The following is a 12,041-nucleotide window of genomic DNA, read 5'->3' as shown; positions in this document are numbered from 1 at the left end:
TAGCCACAAAGTAATTGCACAATAAATTCTTATTTGATTCAGCCAACCATACTAAGTTTACCTCCTATTTGTAGAAGAGTGAGAAATGTAACAAGTGATTTCTTATAATATGTGCCTATAGTTCCAGAGTATAGAATCCTATATAATAAAGAGGTAATACGTAAATTAACCCTCACACCCTCACAAGGTGGCTGCCTACGACTCAGCCGGCAGGGGGGTTAGTGAGGGATGATCAAACGACTGAACAGCAGGCTGCATGGGGCAACCAGGCCAGCAGGGGGGTTAGTGAGGGATGACCAAACAACCAAACAGCAGGCTGCGTGGGGCGACCAGGCCAGCAGGGGGGTTAGTGAGGGACGACCAAACAACCAAACAGCAGGCTGCGTGGGGCGACCAGGCCAGCAGGGGGGTTAGTGAGGGACAACCCAACAACCAAACAGCAGGCTGCGTGGGGCGACCAGGCCAGCAGGGGGGTTAGTGAGGGACGACCAAACAACCAAACAGCAGGCTGCGTGGGTCGACCAGGCCAGCAGGGGGGTTAGTGAGGGACGACCAAACAACCAAACAGCAGGCTGCGTGGGGCGACCAGGCCGGCAGGGGGGTTAGTGCGGGATGACCAAACAACTGAACAGCAGACTGTGTGGGGCAATCAGGCCAGTGGGGGGGACAGTTAGGGACGACCAGGCCGGCAGAGGGGGGCATTTGGGGCAACCAGTCCAGCGGGGGGGGGGGGGGGAAGGGCAGTAAGAGGTGACCAGGCTGGCAGCGGGGAGCAGTTAGGAGCGACCAGGCCGGCAGGGAGGGGGCAGTTGTGGGCAACCTGGATGGCAGGCAGGTGAGCAATTAGGAGCCAGTGGTCCAGGATTGTGAGAGGGATGTCCAACTGCTAGTTTAGGCCCGATCCCTGGGATTTAAACTGGCAGTCGGACATCCCCCGAGGGGTCCTTGATTGGAGAGGATGCAGGCTGGGCTGAGGGGACCCCCCTCCCATGCACGAATTTTGTGCACCAGGCCTCTAGTCTATTAATAAAGATTATCACATAAAAAATTTGTTAGCTGTATTTTGGGCTTCTTAAAACAAGTTTAAGTGAAATTTTGTTGTTTTTATTGTTTATATAGGACTCCCAGACAAACTCCATTGGTATGGACCCTTTCTATTATCTCCCAAATACTACCCTCCAATACTTTTTCTTTTCTCTCTCTCTCTCTTTTTTTTTTTTTTTTACAAATCTTGTCCAGCTTCTCTTTCAAACCCACAGCGGCCTCATCTCTTCTATATGCCTCTCCAGACAAACCCAACCTGGATCAGTAATTTTCTACCATCTGTAACTGTTCTCTTTCACCTGCTCAAATACAGAATACTCAAGACCAATTTCCTTTGGGTATGCATGAGTGGGATTTAATCAGGTACTAACTGTAGGGCATAATAATTAATTAGGCATGGTTCCATTTACAATATTGTCAAAGTTAATCACCTGTTCCTTTAAGTTCTACCTTTCTTGAACATCATAGACTACAGTCCATCCTCCTTAGAAGGAAAAGTGGATTTTTGTATTGTGCCTTGTGTCTTTAGTTATCTTTTACTTGTCATGTCTCATCTCTTTATCTATACTGTACTATTTCTTTGAGAACAAGGGGTGGGCCTCATAATCTTCTGAATATACATGTGTGACCCAAGGCCTTCATATAAAGAAGCTGTTTAACAAATAGATTTTTTTTTTGGCTGTCTTGGTTATAGAGAGCAAAATCTAAATAGCTTAGTCATAACTGAATCTCCTATGTGAAAAAGCTGAAATGTTTAAAACTGAAATAATTTTCATTTATTCTTCTTCATCAAGTCCTAGTCATGGTAGAATGTCTTACCATAGTCCAAGTTGAAAATGACCTTAATTCATTAATTAACTAGTTTATTTTGCTTAAGTGATTATTCATGCTTTCATGATACCTCTCCCTTACTCCAATAGACTGCAAATCCCTTAAAGATAGATTCTCTACTTTCTGATCTCTCCTCATCAGCAATTACTATTAATGTACTCTAAAGATAGTAAAAGTGCTTACTAAATCTTTACCATAAACATAGAGGGGAAAAATCAACATGGTATATTTATTAGGAGAAATCCTATATGGCAATAAATGAACAAGTAAGTGACTGGTGGTACCATGTACTGGAATGTGTAAAGAAAGAGAAGAAACAGGATGGAAAATCAGGAGATTAGTTTGGGATATGTTAAACTTAAGATATTTACTACACATCCAATGGGAGGAGATGAGTAGGCAGTTTGTTATTTAAGTCTAGAGCTTAGGGGATAGGTCAGGGCTGGAGATAGCAATTTGGGTCATCAGTATTTACAGTATTTAGATGATTTTCAAAATCATGACTGCTGAATGAGATCAAAGATGAGTAAAAAGAAAGACAGAGTATAGAAAACTCTTCTGAGGAACACTGCATAAAGAAGAGCAGAGAAATGGGGAGGCAGCTTGAGAAGTGGGATTAAGAGAGGGTTTCTTTTGCTGTTATAATAGAAGATGTATTTGTATGCAGACAGAAATGATCAAGTACATTAAAAAAATATTAATGTAAGAAGAAAGAGAGGAACTACATGCAGGATCAAAGTTCTTGAGAAGGTGAGAGGGAAAGAGATCCAGGATAAAAGTGCAGAGGCTGGCCAAAGAAGAAAGCAGGGACAATTCAACCATGTGACAGAGGGAAAGACAAAAGATACGGTGGTACAGATGAAGTGATGGAAAGATTTCTTTCTTTTTAAAAAATATTATTTTTATTGGTTTTAGAAAACAATGGAGAGGGAGAGAGAGAGCAATAATGAGGGAGAATCACTGATCAGCTGCCTCCTACATGCCCTTTATTGGGGATCGAGCCCGCAACCAGGACACGTGCCCTGACTGGGAATTGAACCATGACCTCTTGGTTCATAGGTCGACGCTCAACCTCTGAGCCACACCAGCCAGGCAAAAAGATGATTTCTTACTACGATCTCTAACTCCTAACATCCTACTTCAAACCTTCATCATCAGTTCTCTTTGGGCTAGTATCCTCACATCTACTCACACTCTTCTAGTCTATCCTACATACAGTAGTAGCCAGGGTTATCCTATATAATAAAAGAGTAATATGCAAATTAACCATAACTCTGCTACACCCACCAGTCACGCCCAAGAGCCACGCCCACCAGCCAATCAGGATTGAATATGCAAATAAACCCAACCAAGATGGCTACGGCCTCAGAGAGCAGGAGGGAGGCTTGGGTTTCCCCGGCAATGGAGGAAGCCAAGCTTTCCGCCTGCCCTTGCCGGCCTAGGCCTCCACGCAAGGCTACAAAGTTTCAATGATAGAAGATACATAAACCCAAACAGAAATGGCAGCAGCCACAGAGCTGGAAAGAGCAGGAGGCTAGGGTTGCCCCCGGTGATGGAGGAAGCCAAGCTTTCCGCACACCCTGGCCGGCCCAGGCGTCGCTTAAGGCTACAAAGTTTCAATTATAGAAGATACATAAATCCCAATAGAAATGGCTGCTGCCATGGAGTGAGCAGAGGCTTGGCTCCGCTCCAGGCTACAAAGTTTCAATTGTAGAAGATAAATAAACCCCAGATACCAGGGCCTCCGCTTGGGTCTCCAGGGGGTGTGGCCGGCCTGCAAACCACCACAGGCCCCTCACCCAGGCTGCCCCACACCCCAAGGGAACCCCCACCCTGATCCGGGACACCCTTCAGAGCAAACCAGCTGGCACCCACCCATGCACCAGGCCTCTATCCTATCTAATAAAAGAGTAATATGCAGATTGACCATCACTCCAACACACAAGATGGCTGCCCCCATGTGGTCAAAGATCCTGCCCCCATGTTGACACAAGATGGCCACCACAGATGGCCAGCAGGGGAGGGCAGTTGGGAGGGACCAGGCCTGCAAGGGAGGGCAGTTGGGGGCAATCAAGCCTGCAGGGGAGGGCAGTTAGGGGTGACCAAGCTGGCAGAGGAGGGAAGTTGGGGGCAACCAGGCCTTCAGGGAAAGGCAGTTGGGAGGGACCCAGGCCTGCAGGGGAGAGCAGTTGGGGGGGACCAGGCCTGCAGGGGAGGGTAGTTAGGGGTGACCAGGCCTGCAGGGGAGGGCAGTTAGGGGTGACCAGGCCTGTAGGGGAGGGCAGTTAGGGGAAAACAGGCTGGCAGGGGAGCAGTTAGGCATCAATCAGGCTGGCAGGGGAGTGGTTAGGGGGTGATCAGGCTGGCAGGCAGAAGGGGTTAGGGGCAATCAGGAAGGCAGGCAGGCGAGCAGTTGGGAGCCAGCAGTCCTGGATTGTGAGAGGGATGTCCAACTGCCCGTTTAGGCCCGATCTCGGTAGGATCAGACATCCCTTGAGGGGTCCCAGATTGGAGAGGGTGCAGGCTGGGCTGAGGGACAACCACCTCCCCGTGCACGAATTTCGTGCACCGGGCCTCTAGTCTTTAAATATAAATGAGGTCACATCATTCCCTTACTCCAAATGGTCCAATGCTTTCCCATTTCACTTAAAGAGAATGAAAGGTCCTATACACTCTTACGTTATTTAGTTCTTGTTTATCTCTTTTACTTTGTCCATTACTCTCCCCCTTCCCTCTTGCACACTTATCTAGTTTTCTTGCTTTTCCCTAAGCATTCCAAAGCATCCTCTCCTCTTAGGGACTTTGAATTTGTTCTCTCTGGTATATTCTTCTTCCAGAATATTTTCAGAGATCCTTTTGTTACTTATCAAGTTTCTGCTCAAATTTTATTTCCTCAGGGAGGCCTTCCCTCTTTCCCCTAAGTCTCCCCTTCTCCTGCTGTACCTATTTTCAGAACACTTGTCACTACTTGCTATTATATCATATATTTATTTGTTTACTTTTTGTCCCTCCACTATAAGGTAAACCCCACATGTCAAAGACTTCATTTGTATTTCAATGCTTAGAACAATGCTTAGAGCACAGCATATAATAGATTTCAATGAATATTTGTTGAATAAATGATAAAAAATACACAGGATCACTTATTTTGGTATTAGGAAGATTTCAAAGATTAATACAAACTTTTCTGAGTTTCTGACCTTGTGAAAAAAATTATGAGAATTCAACTCATTAATTCTATGTTTAAAAAAACACACACAGAAAATTAACTTTAAGTTGTTATGTGCATTAAGCAGTTACCTGATCTTTGAGATACTTTCTGATGTTTCGATGGGCTCGGGAACATTCTGTTAATAAGCTGAGAACTGGAGTTAGGCCCTCTCTATAGCTGCTTCCCTAGAAAAAAAAGCCATACATGCTACATTAGTGTAGTTACTAATAGTGTTACTTTCCTCCATATAACTGAGCATGTTATAATACTCCTTTTTGAGGGGGGAACATTTTATGCTACCCAATCTTTAAAAACCATTTAAAAAATTATTTTCTTAACGATATTTCCATTTCATCAGTTAGCTTCATGTTTACTAAGGATTACTTCTATCCTTCTTGAATTTTGCTACTTTTTGTAGGATCCTCACTGGCTTAATCAATGAGCTTAAGTGAGGCAAAGGCTTTGATGACCCTCGCAAACTACCTTGCTGCCTTTCAATATAGTTACCTGACAAAGCAAGTGATAGATGAGAGAAAATAAGCAACTCACAACAAATGGAAAGGTGGTGATTTTTCTTTTAAGGATGTCTTTTAGATAGTATAAAATGCATTTATCATTAAGTTTTTTTTTTGGGGGGGTGATAATTTTTATTTCTAGGATTTACAAAACACCTATATAGAAAAGCAATTTTTCCTTTGTTTTCAGGCACTAGTCAAAATTTTGGTGTTGCAGCAACACAATTTGCAGCTTTAAAGAAATAAATTCACTCAGTTTCAGCGATTTATCATATATTGGAACAAAGTGTTTTCCAGAGTACAAATAATTATGCAAGGCGTCAGCTATTTTAAAAAGCTTAGATTTAAAAATCATGCCCTGCGATGTTTGTATATATGGCACATTTACGTTCTTTATAAGCATTTTCTCAAGGCCTCCATTTTATCAGCCTTACCTTGTCTATTCTCTTCTCCATAAAATTGAGTAAAACGTGAATGGCCTCCATATTCATACCATTGTATGCCATGGTATTGTTTTTCAAAACTGTTTCTTTCTCAGCTGTTTTATCACTGGGCAGTTCATCTAGAGTCGTTGCCTCGTGGGTTGTTTCTTCATGTGTTAATGGACAAATGAGAACATCCAAACAAGAGACCGGAACATTGCTTAAAAGGTTGACTGCATTGCTGAAAAGCAATTTAAAAATACAATATTTTAATTTGATTGAATAGTCCTTTAAAATGCAAACACAATAAGAAGTTCAGAAGTGACTTTTAGGAGTCAATTAAAATTTTTCTTTTTCAAAATGAGCTTTTAATATTACTTGCGTTTATTAAGAGATAGAAAATAAAGAGAACTATTTCAAATACACATAAGACAAATTAGAAAGAACAGATGTTAAATGGACACACACAATCACATGATGTCATGTCACTTTCTGAAATGCTAAAATAGGAATTAGTGAGCTTTAACGCCAGTCTTCCATTTTATTATGACCAATGCTGGCTTAGCATTTTTTCCTTGGGGTTTTAAATCCTTTTGTGGATACACCGGTGTTTTATTATTCCTTAGATTACAACATAAAGCATTTGAAAAGCACTGTATATAAGCAGTTTATCATGGAGGCAACAACATTAAAAGTCAAATATTATAAGATTAAGTTTTGTTCTTTCTAGATGTAGAAAATACAATTTTTAGATCATCCCCCTTTTTTTTTTTTTTGGTAAAACATTTGCAGAATTAGGGCAGTGGTGCTTTTTCCTGAACTCTCATCACAGGTATTTTTAAAAAAAGGCCAGCACAGCAATTTTCTATATCACCTAGGGCCTTTCTGCTATATGTTAATGAATGCACAAGCCTGGAATGCACACCAGCAGGGGGAACTCAAACCTTATATTTTTCGGTATTCCCTAAAAATCTGGCACTGTTGCTCAGTGTACAAGAGATTAAAATGACACTAAAAATTAAAAAAATAGACATGTTCTCAATTAACATATTTTTTCCTTCATGCACTATTTCATATTCTTTCATCTAAAAGGAGAAGCGGTGTTCTGTGCTAACTGGATCTTATAAACCTGTGTCTCAGAACTTCCTGATAAACAACAATGGAAAGACAGGCATTACATTTCCTAGTGACAGAGAAGCAGATCTAAAAATAGCCACATCCTGACTAAAAATAAACTCTTGCAAATGCAATTTAAAAGTCTAACCACTTGGAAACCAAATTCAGAGCTTAATCTATCTGATGCTGTCTTAATTTAGACCACAGTAGTTCCTTTTAATTTAGACTATAGTGACACTCTCAAGAATAAAACAAAATAAACAACATCAAAACAGAAGTAAAATACAAGGATTTTTTTTCCTCTCCTTTACCCTGAAGTGTGGCTCCATTTCCCACAAAATGAGTATTTCTTTTCTTTCTTTTTATAATATGGAAAAATTGATAAGAAATCAAAGTTTAAAAATTAGACAATGCAGAACAATGAGTGGTAATGTAAAGATATCAAAAATTTCTAAGTCAAGAACAAAAATAATTTAACAAGTCCTATGAATGAATGGTTCCTGGTAAAATACAAGTTATTTCATTGTCCCCACTAAAAATCGACTATAGCTGCTGCTGCTGCTATTACCATTACTATTTAACAAATCACCCAATTTTGGTTATTTGTAAATAACCACAAATGGTTTAAATAAAATGCTTTCCTCACAAACTTACTTTAAAAATTTTTTGCAAACATCTGGAGTTCCTTATCTAGAATTAAAAACGTTTTGCTTCTGACTTAAACATTTGGGAACTGTTATTAAATATCATACATTCACTAGGATTAAAATAAACAAAAGAATTCTACTTTAGAATTACTTTCTAAAACTGTACAAACCATTCTGAAATGTTAGGTTTGTTTTTTAAAAAACACATTAGGGCAGTGGTCGGCAAACTCATTAGTCAACAGAGCCAAATATCAACAGTATAACGATTGAAATTTCTTTTGAGAGCCAAATTTTTTAAACTTAAACTATATAGGTAGGTACAATGTTATTAACTTAATTAGGGTACTCCTAAGCTGGCCTTTGCTAAAAACTCAAGGGGCCAAAGAGCCACATGTGGCTCGCGAGCCGCCGTTTGCCGACCACTGCATTAGGGCAATTGGCTCCAGAGTCCATCAATAGTATAATTCTCTGAATCTTCCATAGAGAGCACTCTGAAGTTTAAGACAATGCATTTCCTCACAAAGGAATGTTTCCCTTTAAATTCATTTAAAATAAGCAGGTTCCAGGAATTCGGTTAAGTTTAAGAAACCAAATGTAGGATTTGATTCAACAAATATTTGGAGGTTTTAGGCTTTTCAAGAAAAGTTCCCATTTTCTCATTTCTTATTAAACAACTGGGTTCCCAAACAACTACCAAATTAATTTTCTGGCTCACTGTGTCTGAGCTATTCTTTTTAAGTAAGGAAGGCCAGCTTTTTGAGCTCTGTCACTTCTCTGACGGTTTTATTTGTGGTAGAAGAGTGTATGAAATTCTCCAGCTACCAGGAAGTCAGTGACTATGCACAGATCCACACAATGGTGTTTGCATTCCTACTCCAGGGGGTAGAAATACTGTGTATATTACTCTCCCCTTTTCAGCTTCCTAGAGATCATTAATCACTGGGACATGACATCCTCCCACTCATGCTCCCAGCCCCCTCCTGATATGCAGATTTAAAAGCAAGGACTATTCAGAGATCCTTAATGCCCCGATTAAAGCCTTGTTAGTTGTATGAGAGGGAAGGCAATCTAAAATCCAGTCCTGTATAAATCACTGGACTAAACATAAATTTAATACCAAATGACATTAAGGAGTATGATAACAGTACATGTAGACCTACAGCTGTTAAATCTTCCTGGTCAAATGTGTGTTCTTTATGTTTGGGGCTCACATATCCTTATCACGGCTGGAAAATCTACTCAAGTGAACCTTAAGATCTCCCAAAGATTTTCAGGTGTAAATATCTAAGTTTACTTTAATCTAACTCAATTCAGTAATTATTTATTAATTACTTGTGCGAGGCATTGCTTCAGGCAGGCATTATGAAGAAAACAGAGACAAATCCCTGCCCCTATGGAGCTTATTTTCCAGCATGGAGAGAACAGTCAAGTAAACAAAACAGGTAAGTTAACTGAACAGAAGGCAATTAAGTGGTCTGGGAGGAAAACCCAGGAGGGTAAGATAGCCCAGGATGAAGGGTTATAATGGTTAGGGCAGACTTCACCCAGATGGTGTCATTTAAGCAAAGATTTAAAGGAAGTTAGGGAGTCAGCCATGAGCCCTCTGGGAAAGAGCTTTCCAGGAAGAAGAAAGAGCAAGAGCAAAGGCCCCAGGACAGGAGCAGTGGCATGTCTGAACTGCAAAGAAGTTGGTGTGGTTGAACCACCAGGCACAGAAGACGAGGAGTAGGACAGAAGATCATACAGATAACAGGGGGTCAGATTGGTCTTGCAGGCTTTTATAACTTTAGTTTTTATTCTGAGTGTAGTGGGGCGCCACTGCAGGGTTTGCACCGTGAAATACTCTAACTTATGTTCAAAGGGCCACTCTGGCTCCTGCGTTGAGAACAGGAGGTAGAACATCAAAGCTGAGGAGGACCAGTTAGGGTGTTACATAATAATTCAGGTGAGTGCACAGGGGGATAACAGTGAAGTGGTCAGATTGGGATACATTTTGAATAAATTCCTGATAAGCTAGTGCAGAGTATAAGAATCCAAGGTTCTAGCTTTAGCAAGTGGAAAACTGGAGTTACCATAAACTGAAATGGGAAACACCATAGGAGAAGCAGCTTTTTAGGGGGAAGGTTAAGAGTTTAATTTTGAATATATTAAGTTTGGGATGTCTACTAGACTTCCTAGTGGAGATATTAGTAGGAAGTTAGCTACAAGACTCAAAGTCAGGGAGAGAGATCTGGATTAGAGATACAAACCGAGAAGTCATTAGCATGTAGATCAAGCATGTCAAACTCGCGGCCCACAACAAGTATTTTTGCAGCCCAGACAATATAACGGTATGTAAGAAATGATTTAATAAAAATCTCATGAGTTAATTTTTACAATATCCTGTTATACATAATTTTTAATAACGAACTACAACGTTTGCTAATGACTGATTACTATAATTGTGTTGCATTCAATTCCCTTACGCACCTTACATGCAGGCACACCATTTCTCTCCACTAATACTAGCAGCAAATATTTTAGCAGCTGATTGCCACATCATTAGTCTTGGACTGACTTGTTTGGGTGTGCGCAATAGAAAATATTTCACTTTTGGAGAACAAGAAAAATAGGTTTATTTGCGTTACGCTTATTAATTTGTGCAGTTATTCAGTGTCTGGTAAGTTAATGTTCAAGAAAAAATATTAACTTTTATTAAAGTGTTCTATTATTTTATGTTAACGATAACTCATTTATTTCAGCCCTTTCTTTGTATTCAGCATGTCTCTATTGAAATAAACCTAAGTTTCTATGAAAATTTAAGCTTTTGTGTTTTTTTTTTTGCGGCCCACATAAACTTAAACCTTGTTTATTTGGCCCGTGTTAGCCTTTGAGTTTGACATGCTTGATGTAGATGGTATTTACAAATAAAAGATTGGATTGGATCAGTAAGGGAGTGTAGACTGAAAGAAAAACACACACAAATAAAAACAACAAAACCCTATGAGGACTGAGCCTGGGGCACTCTATCATCCAGAGGCTGAGTAATAGAGGAAGAAATTATAACTAGTGAGGTAGGAGGAAAACCAAGATAGTATGGCATCCTGGAAAAAAGTATGTAAGACTGGAGTCATCTGTGACAAATGATGTGGACAGTAAGAAGATAACTGAGAAATGTCTACTGGATTTAGCAATACAGAAGTCACCAGTGACCTCAGTAATAGCCATTCTGGTGCAATAGCGGAACTAAAGCCTGAGCAAATTGGATTCAAGAGATGATAACAGAAGATTCAACTGGTACCTGGAGAAATTTTTTGCAAAGGGCAAGAGAAGACTGGAGCAGGCGCAGATAGAGAAGGCTCAAGAAAACTTGGATAATTATGGCTAGAAAGACCCCTGAGTACTGCTCTCAGCAAAGCGTACCTTTTAAACCCACAGTGAACTGGTCATTGTTCTCTATATTTTTTTAATTTAATTTATTTTTTTCATCTTCTAAATAAATCGTTATTGTTCAGATTATTACAGTTGTTCTTCTTTTTCCCCCCATAGCTCCCCTCCACCCCACCCTCTGCTCTTAGCCCCCCCCCCCACTGTCCTCATCCATAGGTGTACGATTTTTGTCCAGTCTCTTCCTGCACCCCCCCACTCCCCTTTCCCCACCGAGAATTGTCAGTCCACTCCCTTTCTATGCCCCTGATTCTATTATATTCACCAGTTTATTCTGTTCATCAGATTTTTTATTCACTTGATTTTTAGATTCACTTGTTGATAGATATGTATTTGTTGTTCATAATTTTTATCTTTACCTTTTTCTTCTTCTTCCTCTTCTTAAAGAATACCTTTCAGCATTTCATATAATACTGGTTTGGCAGTGATGAACTCCTTTAGCTTTTTCTTATCTGTGAAGCTCTTTATCTGACCTTCAATTTTGAATGATAGCTTTCTGGGTAGAGTAATCTTGGTTGTAGGTTCTTGCTATTCATCACTTTGAATATTTCTTGCCACTCCTGTCTGGCCTGCATAGTTTCTGTTGAGAAATCAGCTGACAATCGTATGGGTACTCCCTTGTAGGTAACTAACTGTTTTTCTCTTGCTGCTTTTAATATTTTTTGTCTTTTGCCCTTGGCATTTTAATTATGATGTGTCTTGGTGTGGTCCTCTTTGGATTCCTTTTGTTCAGGGTTCTCTGTGCTTCCTGGACTTGTAAGTCTATTTCTTTCACCAGGTGGGGGAAGTTTTTGGTCATTATTTCTTCAAATAGGTTTTCAGTATCTTG

The 12,041-nt window shown here is 40.2% G+C and overlaps 1 protein-coding gene across 7 annotated transcripts in view; it reads right to left on the bottom strand.

Annotated features, from left to right (window-relative positions):
• RIC8B (RIC8 guanine nucleotide exchange factor B) overlaps positions 1-12,041 on the bottom strand; it is a 113,144-nt gene that overhangs the window by 43,903 nt on the left and 57,200 nt on the right. For all 7 annotated transcript variants that reach the window (XR_013960232.1, XR_013960233.1, XR_013960234.1 and 4 more), the window contains exons 5-6: positions 6,036-6,264; positions 5,176-5,271 (exon numbers count right to left, since the gene is read on the bottom strand). Coding sequence is in view for 3 of the 7 variants with exons in the window: in XM_080662090.1 (XP_080518216.1) it covers positions 5,176-5,271; positions 6,036-6,264 (325 nt within the window). In the remaining 4 variants the exon portion in view is untranslated. The remainder of the gene's footprint in view (positions 1-5,175; positions 5,272-6,035; positions 6,265-12,041) is intronic.

Source organism: Plecotus auritus (genome assembly GCF_963455305.1).
Source record: "Plecotus auritus genome assembly, chromosome: 3".
Taxonomy (NCBI): Eukaryota; Metazoa; Chordata; class Mammalia; order Chiroptera; family Vespertilionidae; genus Plecotus; species Plecotus auritus.
This window is presented reverse-complemented; position numbering and strand designations above follow the sequence as displayed.